Raw genomic sequence first — 13,825 nt, forward strand, 5'->3', positions numbered from 1 at the left:
GCACTTCTAATTTGACTTAGAGTACACAGAAAAATGTAGGCAATGACTTATGCCAACACTGTATATTTTGAAAAGAATCCTATATAATAAAAGCCTAATATGCTGTGTCCAGTCCTTCGTTCAACCAATCAAAGCATAATATGCTAATGATATGCTAAGGCTACTCAACTGCTTGCTATGACATTCACTGACCACCAGGGGGAAAACAGTCGACCAGTCACTATGACTTGCACTGACTATCAGGAGCAGATGCTCCAACCGGTAGGTTAGCTTGCCGCTGGGTTCCAGCTAATCAGAACTGAGTGAGATGGGCCAGACACACCCTGGAGCCCCCCTGCAGTCCTTCCTCAGCCAGCCAACCTTCCGCATCCCTCCCTGGCCCTGATCATGCATCGATGGAGTCTCTTGACCTGGCCTGTACCCTCTCTCTCAATCTGGGACCCTTTGGGGGATATCAAAGAGCCAATTTCGGCCCAATCTCACAGGCCAGTCCAAAGGCCCCCACTGCTGCACAAATTTATGCACCAGGCCTCTAGTTACACTATATGTGCATGTAAGTAGCACACATATATACAACACACATGTGCAATGAAAGTTATTGATATCCTACAATACGTGAGTGCTTTTAAAAAACTAAGTAGAAAAAAAATTAAAAACATACAGCCCTCGCCAGTTTGGCTCATTGGATAGAGCGTTGTGACACATGCAGACTGAAGGGTTTGTTCTGGCCAAGGGCACATGCCCAAGTTGGGGGCTTGATCCCCAGTTGGGAGATGCAGGAGGCAGCCAATCAATGATTCTCTCTCATCATCGATGTTTTCTCTCCTTTCCCTCTCTGAAATCAATAAAAAATATATTTAATAATAAAAAAACAACAACAACAAAAAAGTAAACTACTGTCCTAAATTCAAAGCTGAAGTCCTTATTTATTTCTGGGAAACAAAAATCAAGAGTTTAGTGTCTGTAAGAGCATTTAAAGAAGCTTGAGACTGATTAGTCACATGTTTTATTTAGAAAGGGTTAGGATTATTATTCACAGTAAAGGAAACACTGATTATCTTAATTCTAAAATATATTTTTATTGATTTCAAAGAGGGAGAAAAGATAGAGAAATCAATGATGAGAGAGAATCATTGATCAGCTGCCTCCTGCATGCCCCACACTGGGGATGTAGTCCACAACCCAGGCATGTGTCCTGATAGGAATCGAACCATAACCTCCTGGTTCATAGGTCGATGCTCAACCACTGAGCCATGCTGCCTGGACTGTCTTAATTCTAAATTCAAAACTATTCAAAGAGCTTTGTGAACTGCAGTAAATCAATCAACCAACCATACAGAACTCTAATTCTATCATCTCTAGTGGAATGCTTTTAAAGGGATAGAAGGGCCACATCTACTGCTATATCCATACTCCAAACTACTAAAAGGAAGCTCAGCTCTGGCAGGTGTGGCTCAGCTGGTTGAGCACGTCCCGGGCACCAAAAGGCTGTCAATGGGTTCCTGCCCGGGCGCAGGCCTGATGGCAGGCTCTCCTCACTGAGGCAGCAGATGGATGTTGTGCTCTTATCATTGGTGACTTTAGAAGTCAAAGAGGCTTATCCATAGCTACTTCATCTAGCAGATTTTATGAAGTGCCTATCAAGTGTAAATCACTGTTCTACATTCAGTACTAAGATATACTGGATAGACAAATAAAAGCTCTATTCACATTTAATGGTGCAGACTGATAATAAATTTAAAACAAATATGATATATACTAGTTCCAGATATTGGGAAGAGGTAGGAAAACAAATTAAACAAACCACAAGAACGAGCCTATGTGATTTTGGGGTTAGGGTGTTCCTTTTAGAAAGGGAGGCAGTGGAGTCAGAGGAACCAAGTGCCTATCTTGAGATCTAGGCAGAGATAGCTGATGCGGAGGCACACGTGAATCTGGCATGTTCCAGGTACAGAGAATTGGTCCATGTAGCTGGGACACAAAAAGAGCTGTGGTAGCAGATGAGGTCAGGGAAGCCAGCCAGAGTCAGATCACGTAGGGTTTTAGATGTCTAAGGGAAACATGTAGATTTTATTCAGGGTATAGTAGACAGCCATTGGAGAGATGTACGCACAAAAGGATTTATTTTTTTAAAACATTTTTTTAATTAATTAATTAATTTATTTATTTATTTATTTAAAATATATTTTATTGATTTTTTACAGAGAGGAAGGGAGAGAGATAGAGAGCCAGAAACGTCGATGAGAGAGGAACATCAACCAGCTGCCTCTTGCACACCCCCTACCGGGGATGTGCCCGCAACCAACATGCCCCTGACCGGAATCGAACCTGGGACCGTTCAGTCCACAGACCGATGCTCTACCACTGAGCCAAACCGGTTTCGGCAGAATTTATGTTTTTAACGGGTGACTGTGGCTTTGGTATAAACGAAGGACTGTTCCAATACAAACAGATGCTCAGTAAGGATAACTTGATGGTAGATATTTAGGGTGGTCAAACACAGCTTATTTGCTTTAACTTGAAATTCAATAACGGGTGGCTCCGAGCACCGAACCCTATCTCCTACCCAAGAAAACAAGAAGGGTGCCATTGGGCTTCAAAATACTCCTCTGCCACTGGCTGACCTAAGAAAGGACAGCAGCCCCACCTTCTTCACAGGGAACACATCCCAAGACCCCCAGCGGGTGGCTGAGAGCAGATAGCACCGAATCTTATATGCTGTGTTTTCCTACACATACATTTCCTACACATACATTCCTTTATCAAGTTTGTAAATCAGGCACAGTAAGAGATGAACTACTAATAAAGAAGGACAAGTATAACAATATCCTGTAGTAACGGTTATGTGAATGTGGCCACCTCTCCTCCCTCCTTTCCAGTAATTTGTCTATTTTTCAGCCTAACCCTAGCCCGCAATCTGATGACCATCCCTTACTTGCAGGAAACGGCTGGTGTGTGTCATTTCAGGAGACCCTTACTGAAGTCTTCGTGTTGGCTCAGTGCTTTCTGGTGTGACACTGCCATCAATAGAAACTCGTTTTCTGCTCATGTCTTCCACCCACGAGTTTAATGCCTTTTCCGTCTTATCTAAGCACTTATCTCGCACTGTGGCCATAATGTTTGCCGCTTAAGGTACAACAGCAAAATTAACACACATTTCTTTTTCCTACCCACAATTTCACAGGTAAAACAATTTGTTCTGACTGTAGATCTTAGCAACATCAGCATAGGATTTTTTTTCTTTCCTATGAAGTTGAGAATTTTCACCTTTTCACGTAAGGAAAGCCTTTTTTTAACTGCTTCTCTTTGGCTTATCTGAACGGCCAACCTCACTACCCTTGCCTTCAGCTTTCATTATTAAGTCCAATACGGACTCCTTGCACAGAAGCACCGAGATGTGGGCCAGTGACTAATGGGCAGGAGGATACACAGCCTGGGTGCTCTGGACAAAGGGAGTCTCTCCTCTCGGGCGGGAAAGAGTGACATCTCACCCATCCTCAGAATGGTGCAGGATTTAACACTTGTGAATGGTTATTTCTGGGATTTCCCACTTAATATTTCTGGACTGCAGCTGGCGGTGGGAAACTGAGACCACAGGTAACTGAAACCATGGAAAGTGAAACCATGGCTGGGCAGGGGGGAACTACTGCATTCGACCCAAATTAAGGAACAGAGTTCTGAGACCATCTGAGAGTTCTGAGAGCCCGAAGAGAAGCACATTTTTCTTGCTTACCTCCCACCTTCCCACTGGCGGGTCTGAAATCAAACATGTCCCCTAAAAGAGGCTTTAATTACAGTAAAGTCTCTATAATTTACACCTACTAACTTGTCATCTCCCTCTATAGTAAAGAAATGAAATCTTAACTCCTTTAAAAATATTTAATAAGGTGACTTACGCTGTAAATAAAATTAAAAAAGAAATAGCTTAACCTGTAGAATTTAAAACCTGTAAAAAACACCTATTTACAAATCAACCTTTGATAAACCAACTGGACATCAATCTTATCATTGTTGTTTCCTTCTAAGAACTTCCTTAGGATCCTAGTTAATGACCATAGATATGTCAAAATAAAAAATTATATATTGCTTTTAAGATACTATATTTCATATTTTTCACTAGTTTATGGGACCATCCTTTTTTTTTTTTTTTTTTTTTTTTACTTTAAATTACTAAAGCAAACATTATTAACATAAGAAAATAAAAGAATATTATCATACCTCCACTTTAATTCTCTTCGGGGATAATTCATCTCGTTCTCCACATTTTGACCTGAGAGGAATGGGGGAGCGAGAAAAACTTGAGAAGAAATTTTATTCTAGAGACATCTTAATCTATAAACTTCCAACCTGACACCAAAAATAAGACATGCATAACGAATACTGAAATGAGGAAAACTAGGTTTTTCATTTCTAAATTAATATTGAAATATGCAGATGCAATTATATTATACATTTTTAAAGACCACCAATTAGATTTCCCCACACAGAAAGTACTCAATGAGTATATATTATAATGATTATCCCATAATGAACAAGGAGAAAAAAATTGAGGATTGTATTCCATAATATCCCTTTATGGATCAGTAGAAACAAACAAAAAAGACAAAAGGACAACAGTGGCCATTTAAGATGAATACTTGAAGCTACATGAGATTAAAATGCTTTTTATCTACCTCCCGACACAACAATGCACTTCCCTTGACCTAGAGACCCCTCTGCTGGGACCTAACCCTCAGAGGCCCTCCACAGACATGCCACTACTACTGCCACTTAAACTACGGCAAGCCATCAATTCTGGTACGCTTCCAGGTAAAACGGGGGTGGGGAACATCTGGCCCTCGGGCCATATGAGGCACAACAAATCATTTGGCCTGGCCCTGCCAAGGCATTGGGGTGAGTTAATTAAATGTATGACCAAAATTAGCAGGCTAATTTTTAAGTTGATAATTTTGTATGGCCCGCAAATGATGTTTTAAACAACCGAATGGCCCTGGGCAGAAAAAAGGCCCACTCCTGATATAAAAGATGTTAAAATGTCAAAAAACGTAAACTGCAGAATAAATAAAATAAGATATGAATAATGCTATTTACTGAGGTATTATTTATAATGAAAAAGACTAGAAACAACTCAAGTATCCATCAACAGGGGACTGGCTAAATGAATCATGATACATCAATGTAAAAAATAATGAGGAAGATGTAAATGTACTAATATGTATAGAGAAAGACCTCCAAGACATCCTATATAATAAAAGCCTAATATGCTGAGTGTCCGGTCATCCGTTCAACCAATCAAAGCGTAATATGCTAATGATATATTAAGGCCACTCAACCATTCACTATGATGTGCACTGACCACCAGGGGGCAGACGTTCTGACCAGTAGATTAGCTTGCTGCTGGGGTCCAGCAGATTTAGACTGAGCAAGATGGGCCAGACACACCCTCCTGCCATCCTTCCTGCTGTCCCTCCCTAGCCACCCCGATTGTGCACCTCGGCCTGGCCTGTGCCCTTTCGAAATCCGGGACCCCTCAAAGGAAGTCAGAGAGCCAGTTTCAGCCCGATCCCGCAGGCCAAGCAGAGGGACCCCACGGGCCTCTAGTGTTAAAATAAGAGCAAAATACAGCCGAAACCAGTTTGGCTCAGTGAATAGAGCGTCGGCCTGCTGACTGAAAGGTCCCGGGTTCGATTCCAGTCAAGGGCATGTACCTTGGTTGCGGGCACATCTCCAGTAGGATGTGTGCAAGAGGCAGCTGATCGATGATTCTCTCTCATCGATGTTTCTAACTCTCTATTCCTCTCTGTGAAAAATCAATAAAAATAAAATAAAATAAGAGCAAAATACAGAATAATGTAGACACGTGCTACCTATTGTGTAATATAGTGAAAAACAAGAAACTATATAGTTTTTTGCATGTACGTAAACAAAAACTGCAAGGTTATAAAAAAAACATTTAAAAAGCTATCTACATGGAGGAGGAAAACAAGGTAAAATGAGACAGGAATGGGAGTGCAACTTTTTTGTATTACCTATTTACATAATTTTGTCTTCTAAATTATGTAGAAGTGTTATGTATTTTGAACTATATTTAACTTAAAAAAGAAATACAAATACTACAAAACCAAAAAAAAAAAAAAAAAAAAAAAAAACAACAGCTAAAAACTGTTGAAGTAGTTGCCTCTAGTAGCCATACATATTAAGAAGGGGAAAGCGAGAAAGGGGTTAGCAGGAGAACTGCTGAGTTTCATTGTAAACCTTGTGCACTTTATGACTTCTTAAATCATGGACACATATTACTTTGATTAAAGAAAATTGTTTAAATCAATCAGAAGGAAAATTTTGTATAATACAGTAAGGAAATTTTAAAAAATCACTAAGTCAGCTCTTGATGAGCCAACTCCAAAAAAAAAAAAAAAAATCTTGTAAGTAACCCTATAATATCGCTGTATTCTTTCCCTGTTCATTTAGTCTGCATGATTTCAGTTGTCCCTGTAAATGTGTGAGCTCCAGGGACGGGAAGCGCTCTGAGTTAGGAATGACCACAATGGCTGTGAGGGGGTATTCAGACTCGGAGGCGTGTCGTGTGAATTCCAAGGCTGCATCCCCAGAGACCGAGGAGGTGGCTTTCCAGCACAGGCTCTGTCACTGTCCCGTGGGTGGCCATCTGCAGGTGCGCAGCAGCAGGCGCATGCACCAAAGATGGGCCCTGGGAACCAGAGCCCACGGGGAACGAAGGGGGCAAAGTCGAGGGGTACGGCACCCAGTGCTTAGAGCTCAGGTGAGGAGTGCTTACATTACATTTGAGAACCACCACTGTTTTGTAACATTAGTGGGTTGTTGTTTTTTTTTCCAAACACATGTTCCATATACCACTTGCTAGTAATAAAAGCATTTTCCAATTTCCCTTAAATCCTGGTCAATGGATTCTTTTTACTTATTCATCTAATTTCAAACATCTTGCAAGAGGAACTAATCTGCTTCTTCCTCTGAGCTCAATTTCATATAGTGAGTGGTGTACAGATCCGTCTATAAATGCTGACTGACTAAACCCCATCATCACACTCACAACCCAAGCATATGCATGAGAAAATGTCTGGGTTTCTTGCTTTTAAACCCAGCAGAACAATGCCAGGGAACTACTGTTTTTAAAGAAAGATAAAACAGAATTAAACAAAATAAAATAAAAAACACTGGCAATGTTTTTTGTTTTGTTTTGTTTTGTTTTAATGTTTTTATTGATTTCAGAGGGGAAGAGAGAGCGGGAGAGAGATAAAAACAACAATGATGAGAGAAAATCATTGATCGGCTGCCTCCTGCAGCCCCACACTGGGGATCGAGCCTGCGATCCAGGCATGTGCCCTGGCCAGGAATCCAACCATGATCTTCTGGTTTGAAGGCTGACACTCAACCACTGAGCCACGCCAGCCTGGCTGGCAATGTTGTGAAAAGTCACTTTACTACTTAATTCTATAGAACTATCATCACACTGTTTCAGAAATGCTCATTTATGTACTATCAATGGGTTGGTATTCAGGCTCTACTTCTCTAAAGCAATGCAAAAGTGCTGCAGTGAGTTAGACTTACTTGGTGGTTCTGTAAGTGTATTTATAGGTGACTTCTCGAGAAATCTGCCTCGCCAGTGCGAAAAGTTCATCCCTTCTCGTCAGGAGGGCATTATCCTTCACACACAGCTGAGCAGCTGCTTCGTTAACAGTGAGCTGCATATCAACACAGTGTTCAAAATTAGAAACATTTCTATTTCAGTTTATCGACATATAAAACATTTAACTTAAGAATAGACTATAAGCATGTCATATCATTATATAATGAAATCAGAATTTATTTAAAAAAAAAATCAAGGTCTTTATTCCCAATTAGACCTAATGCCTAATTTCCAAAGAAAATCAAGCATCGATCATCTCTCAGAACTCAAAGTAGTCAATAGTTGCCGTAGGTTTACTTGTATACGTGCTTTATTTATTTTTGGTCAGATGTGAGAGTTTATGGGAAATAAGCTAAAGCAAAATAAAAAGTATAAGATGTCCTGCAGCTCATTTTTCTTATGAAAAACCAAGGGATATGACTGTGTGATAAAGTGACAATATTCCCGTAACTAAAAGTGCATGTGCATGGTCTAGGAGATTTTTTCTCAATGTGAACTGACATCAAAATTCCTCAAGGAATAAAACTTAAATGATTTTAGTTAAATAGCTACCAAATCACTTAGAATAGTTATCACAAATTAAGACTATGGTGGAAAAGCAAGGTCTTAGAGTTGCTGACAGTCACCTAATTCTATTCTTCCACCTAAGAGTTAAACATTGCCAATACAGAGTTACTAGTTGACCAAAAACCCTGTAGTAAAATTTAAAATAGCAAATGTTATCCAAAACTTAAACCCTGTAATTGTTTTATAAGCTAGAAAAATTGTTTTCACATAACTTGTCAATTTAAATAGATGTAGGGAATTGCCAAAGGTTAACATTAGACTTATTTTAAAAGCAAGAAATATACTTATTCAAGGCATGACTGGGGCAAAGAGAGAATAGGATTTGCAGGCAGACAGGTCTGAGGTAAGTTCTGCTCGGTCACTCGCCAGCCATGGGGGTTTGGTCATGTGAAAACTCAGAGCCTCAGTTTCCCCAGGGCCCAGCAGGGTATAGTGCCACCTCAGAGGTTAGGGCGTCACCAGGAGGTAAATGAGTACACACAACCAAAGAAAATAACTCTTCTTTTTTCTTTTTCTTTTTAAAAAAATATATATTTTATTGACTTTTTACAGAGAGGAAGAGAGAGGGATAGAGAGTTAGAAACATCAATGAGAGAGAATCATCGATCAGCTGCCTCTTGCACACCTCCTACTGGAGATGTACCCACAGCCAAGGTACATGCCCTTGACCAGAATCAAACCCGGAACCTTTCAGTCTGCAGGCCGAAGCTCTATCCACTGAGCCAAACCGGTTCTGGCAAGAAAATAACTTTTCAATATAAACCGAAAACAATGTTCTAGCATTCCTTCCATTATCCTACCAGGAACTAAGAAAAACAAACATAACATTCTTTGTTATTGGATTCTGGCTCTAATAAACCAAAAAGGTAGACTGAACTTTCTAGGCCCTCAGGGAGTTTTCTGGTAAAAAAAAAAAAAAAAAAATGAGGCTAGAGAAATAACTGTAGCTCAGTCCAAGTTGTAGTAAGAAGATGATCATCAAACTTCCCCATCAAAAATGTATTTTCTGTTCATGTTTTATAGATTACATGCTCCCAGGCACTAATAATTAAATCAACAACGATTCTATTTTAACAAAATGATACAAATACGTACCCCCAAACAGTAGTCGCAGACTGGATCACAATGCTAATTTTTTAAAATTCTAAGTTTCTAATTTTGTTAAAGTATGAAGTAAGATATTCTCCCTAATTGTTTTACTTACTCCTCCGCTTCCTCTTTCCGTGGATAAAAATACCAAAATTCCATTCATAACTTCATGTAAAAATTTTCTTAAACTTAGCTTTCTATCATAACCAGACTTAAAAACTCTCTTTGCTGGGAGTTAAAATTATAACCTTTAACAATCAAATGATTGTGACTTGGGTTCAGTGTCGTCAGCATAAAAAGCTGGATGAGTGCTGGGTGACAGGGAGGCTCTCCGGCACACAGGGAGCTGGGTACCATGCCTGGCCCCTCTCCCGGATAACTAAAATTTCTGGATAAGACAAAGGGGAGGAACATGATCTTAAATACACTGGTGGACCGGTAAGACAGTAAGGACGATTCAGGTCAAAATGAAGACAGTATCTCAAAGGAGTACATTAGGGACAGTTACTAAACCAGATGAACTTGAGCTTCAACTTTCACAGCCTTGTGGGGCTGGTGAGAGCGGAGGGAAGAGTGGTGAGAGGAAAAGTGAGTGTGGAGGGTACACTCAGGACCCATCCAAGGTGAGGAGTTCAGCCCTCTCCTCCATAAAGCTGAAATCACTAAGCACTGTACACCCAATGAAGGCTGGCTTGGAACGCACCTGCACCCCCAGGGACAGGGCAGGGGAAATTACCCGTCTTGAACCTTGTTACAGAGAGGGAGAGAACAGTGATCTCCCTCGAGGCTTCCTGACCTCAAATCAGCCCTCATATTTCAGCCTTAATTCACACTACGGAGGCTGTGATTTTTTCCCCCACAGGGTCCCAGGGTTGCAGTGTACAGAGTACAGATGCCTGGTAAAGTCAAAAGCAAATAACCTCTAGAAGAATCCATTTTCCTCCCAGGCCTCAAAATATTCCCACACTTCCAAGAAAAATGAGTTCATCGACAGAAATCATAAAAGATCCAAACACATACACACACCACACACACACACACACACACACACACACACACACACACAAATACACACACACACACAAAAAAAACCACCAAAGCATCAAAAGCAAAAACCAGGAGAAACAACAGATAACAGGATCAGACCCTTAAATACTTCGTTTAAAGAAACAAAAGTTGAAAATATGACTAAAGGGTACTATAGTAAAACAAACAGGAAAATGGAGAAATCAGAAGGAGAGAAGAAATTGGGGCAGAGGCAAACAGAAGATTTCAAAAACAGACAGTAGTCAGATAACCATTAAACTTCTAAACACAAAAAAGAAAACCAAAAGTCAAGGAAATGGTATCTTCAATTACTAAGGGAAAATAACTGACAATATAGAATACCCAGGATAAATGTCAATTAAGAATCAGGGCAGCCCTGGCCAGTGTGGTTCAGTTGGGGCGTCCTCCCTTCACGGAGAGGCTGGAGGATCAATTCCCACTCGGGACATACACTTAGGTTGAGGATTTGGAAAAGCAATCAATCTATGTTGCTCTTTGACACCAAAGCTTCTACCCACCCCCTCCTCCTCTCACTCTAAAGAGTCAATAAGCATGTCATGGGGTGAGGATTAAAATAATAATAATAATAATAATCAGGGCAAAATAAAAATAATTTCTAGTGGATAGGGAAGGACGGAGTTTGCCATCAGCAGACCTTCATTAAAGGAATTCTACATGATGCACTTTAGGCTAAAATAAACTTATTCCAGATGGCCAATCTGCTTTGAAGAGTTGGGAAGGGGAAGAGATACAAAACAATTCAATGGAAATAAATTCAAATATTAGTCACTATAATAAATGTAAATGAACCAAATGTTCTAGTTAAAAGACAAAGAATATAAGACTGGATTTAAAAAACAACTACTACTGGTATTTATTGTACTATCTAAAAGGCACACTTAATAGTACTTTCTTTTAATTCCCTCAGGATTTCATAACTTCCACCAAGTTTTTGAATGGTTACTACTTTGGGAAAAAATTCTGATTTATGTATAAACGTCTATCCTGAACTACAATATTGGATCAGATTCATATACTAGAGTTGCAAGTAACTAGTGGTGTAAGTTTCCAAAGCCCTCACCCCACATCTCAGCCTACTAGCATTCATTTTAAGTGCCCCCTTATTTTGGGAAAACCACCACAGTTTTATTACTTACATACCATCTATACCTCTTTATCTAAAGAAGCAAACAGCCCCTTAGCAAAGCCAACTGTGAAATTATTCGTTTTGGATATTTTAAAAAAGGTTATAGTGGGTTCTTTTTTAAAAATGTGAGGTCGATTTGGTTTATTAAAATCATCTCTTTAACATACTTCTGCTCTGATAAAAAATACAAGTCTTTTATCGAAACTTTGTGTTTCATCTGCTGTTTTAAAAACTATTAGGTGTAGTAATAATTAATGTCGTTTTCTAATACTTTTTTAAAATCGAATTTATTTAAACAATACAACAAAATTTAATCAACAATATAGTTGCCATTGTTTTCTACTACTTGTGCCCAACACTCAGGAAGCATTTTAATCCCTCTGTTGTAAAATTCTTGTGATTTTGATGCAAAAAATTCGGTCAATGCATTTTTGAGGCATTCTTCATTATTAAATTTTTTTCCAAGAAGAAAGTTTTGCAAAGAACGAAACAAATGGTAATCGGAAGGAGCAATATCAGGAGAATATGCAGGTTGAGGGAGAACTTCCCATTCCAACTGGCGCAGTTTTTCAGCAGTGATTCTTGCAGTATGCGGTCGTGCGTTATCGTGGTGAAGAATTACGCCCTTCCGATTAATCAGCGCGGGTTCTTTTTCTCTTAAAGCTTGGGCTAACCTTTCCAATTGGGCACTATACACTGCACTTGTAATGGTTTGGTTAGATGGTAAAAGTTCATAATGAAGAATTCCTTTAAAATTCCACCAAACACACAACATCACTTTTTTCGCATGCAAGTCAGGTTTTGGCGTGGGCTGCGGAGCCTCATTTTTGTCCAACCATTCAGGCCGCCTTTTCAAATTAACATACAGCACCCATTTTTCATCTCCGGTAACAATTTGCTCTAAAAACGGCAAAGGTTTTGACGAGAGAGGAGCGAACTGCAAATTGTGACTCTGATTACGGTTGTTGTCGGTCAACTCATGAGGAACCCATTTTCCAAACTTTTGGACTTTGCCAAGTGCACGCAATTGATTGGAAATTGTTTTTTGTGAACAATTTAAAGTTGTCGCAAGCTCTTGTTGGGTAATTTGAGGATTTTGCACCAAAAGAGCTTGAAGAGCTTCTTGATCAAAATTGGACACACGGCCTCGACCACTCTTGTCATCTAACGAAAAATTTCCCTCGCGAAATTTCTCAAACCAACACTGGCATTTTCTGGCGCTAACTGCATCTTGACCAAGAGCACTACAGATGTTTTTTGCAGCCTCACTTGCTTTTCTTCCTAATTGGAACTCGTAAAGCATGCAGTGCCGAATATGCTCTTCATCCACCATCTTCTTAGCCCTAGTTTTGCAACAAAAACCAAACCAAACACAAACTTTTTCAAGCAAAACTTGTTAATTGCACTTCACACGTTCTGTAGATACCACGTGTTTGAAGGTTATGTCAATACAAGTCAACGCCAAGCAAGATTTTAAACGAATGTTTAAAAACGACATTAATTATTACTAGACCCGATATATGAAAGCTGGGTTAAAGCATAAAATATCCTTATAGAATTGCCAACAAGTTATGCTCTTTGTTTTCTAATACTGACAACCATATAGCCTTTTAATAGACTCTTTTATTGGCTCACAGGGAGTGAAAGTGTCCAAGTATTTCCAAATTATAAACTAAGTGTACTTTCTAGCTCTACTTACAAGTTCTCGAGAGTCAGTTATTGTATGGCAACAATAAGGCATAACATCTGCGAAAGGATACGCCCAAAATAGATCAAATCACAGGTTCACTGTGACTAAGTACTTTTGTTAATCAATTCTCTGATCTTAAGCTCCAATATACACTCATATCTAAATCTGGAGAGTATTATACTAAGCGAAATAAGCCAGCCAAAGAAAGATAAGCATCACATTTGGAATCTAATGAATAAAATAGACCCAGAGACTTATTGTGGAAGCATGGAACAGTCGGAAGAATCTCAGAGGGAAGGCAGAGAGGGGAGTGGGTGGAAGAGATTCACCAAAGAACTTATATTCATATGAGAGGCCCAAAATTGGTGCACTGGGCGGGGGGGAGGGGAGGCAGGAGGGTGTCCCTCAGCCCAGTCTGCACCTCTCCAATATGAGACCCCTCGGGGGATGTCATGGGAATCAGGCCTAAACCAGCAGTCAGACATCCTCTCACAATCCAGGACTGCTGACTCCCAACCACTCACCTGCCTGCCAGCCTGATCACCTCCTAACCACTCCCCTGCCAGCCTGGTCAATGACTAACCACTCCCCTGCTGGCCCAATCACCCCCAACTGCCCTCCC

General features: G+C 39.9%; 1 protein-coding gene across 6 annotated transcripts in view; it reads right to left on the reverse strand.

The window, feature by feature from the left end:
* Positions 1 to 13,825, reverse strand: part of NAB1 (NGFI-A binding protein 1) — a 55,063-nt gene that overhangs the window by 29,408 nt on the left and 11,830 nt on the right. For all 6 annotated transcript variants that reach the window (XM_045575778.1, XM_036422119.2, XM_036422116.2 and 3 more), the window contains 2 exons: positions 7,585 to 7,718; positions 4,219 to 4,270 (listed from right to left, as the gene is read on the reverse strand). In XM_045575778.1, the coding sequence (XP_045431734.1) occupies positions 4,219 to 4,270; positions 7,585 to 7,718 (186 nt within the window). The remainder of the gene's footprint in view (positions 1 to 4,218; positions 4,271 to 7,584; positions 7,719 to 13,825) is intronic.

The sequence above is a fragment of the Pipistrellus kuhlii genome, unplaced genomic scaffold (assembly GCF_014108245.1).
Source record: "Pipistrellus kuhlii isolate mPipKuh1 unplaced genomic scaffold, mPipKuh1.p scaffold_m20_p_7, whole genome shotgun sequence".
Lineage (NCBI taxonomy): Eukaryota > Metazoa > Chordata > Mammalia > Chiroptera > Vespertilionidae > Pipistrellus > Pipistrellus kuhlii.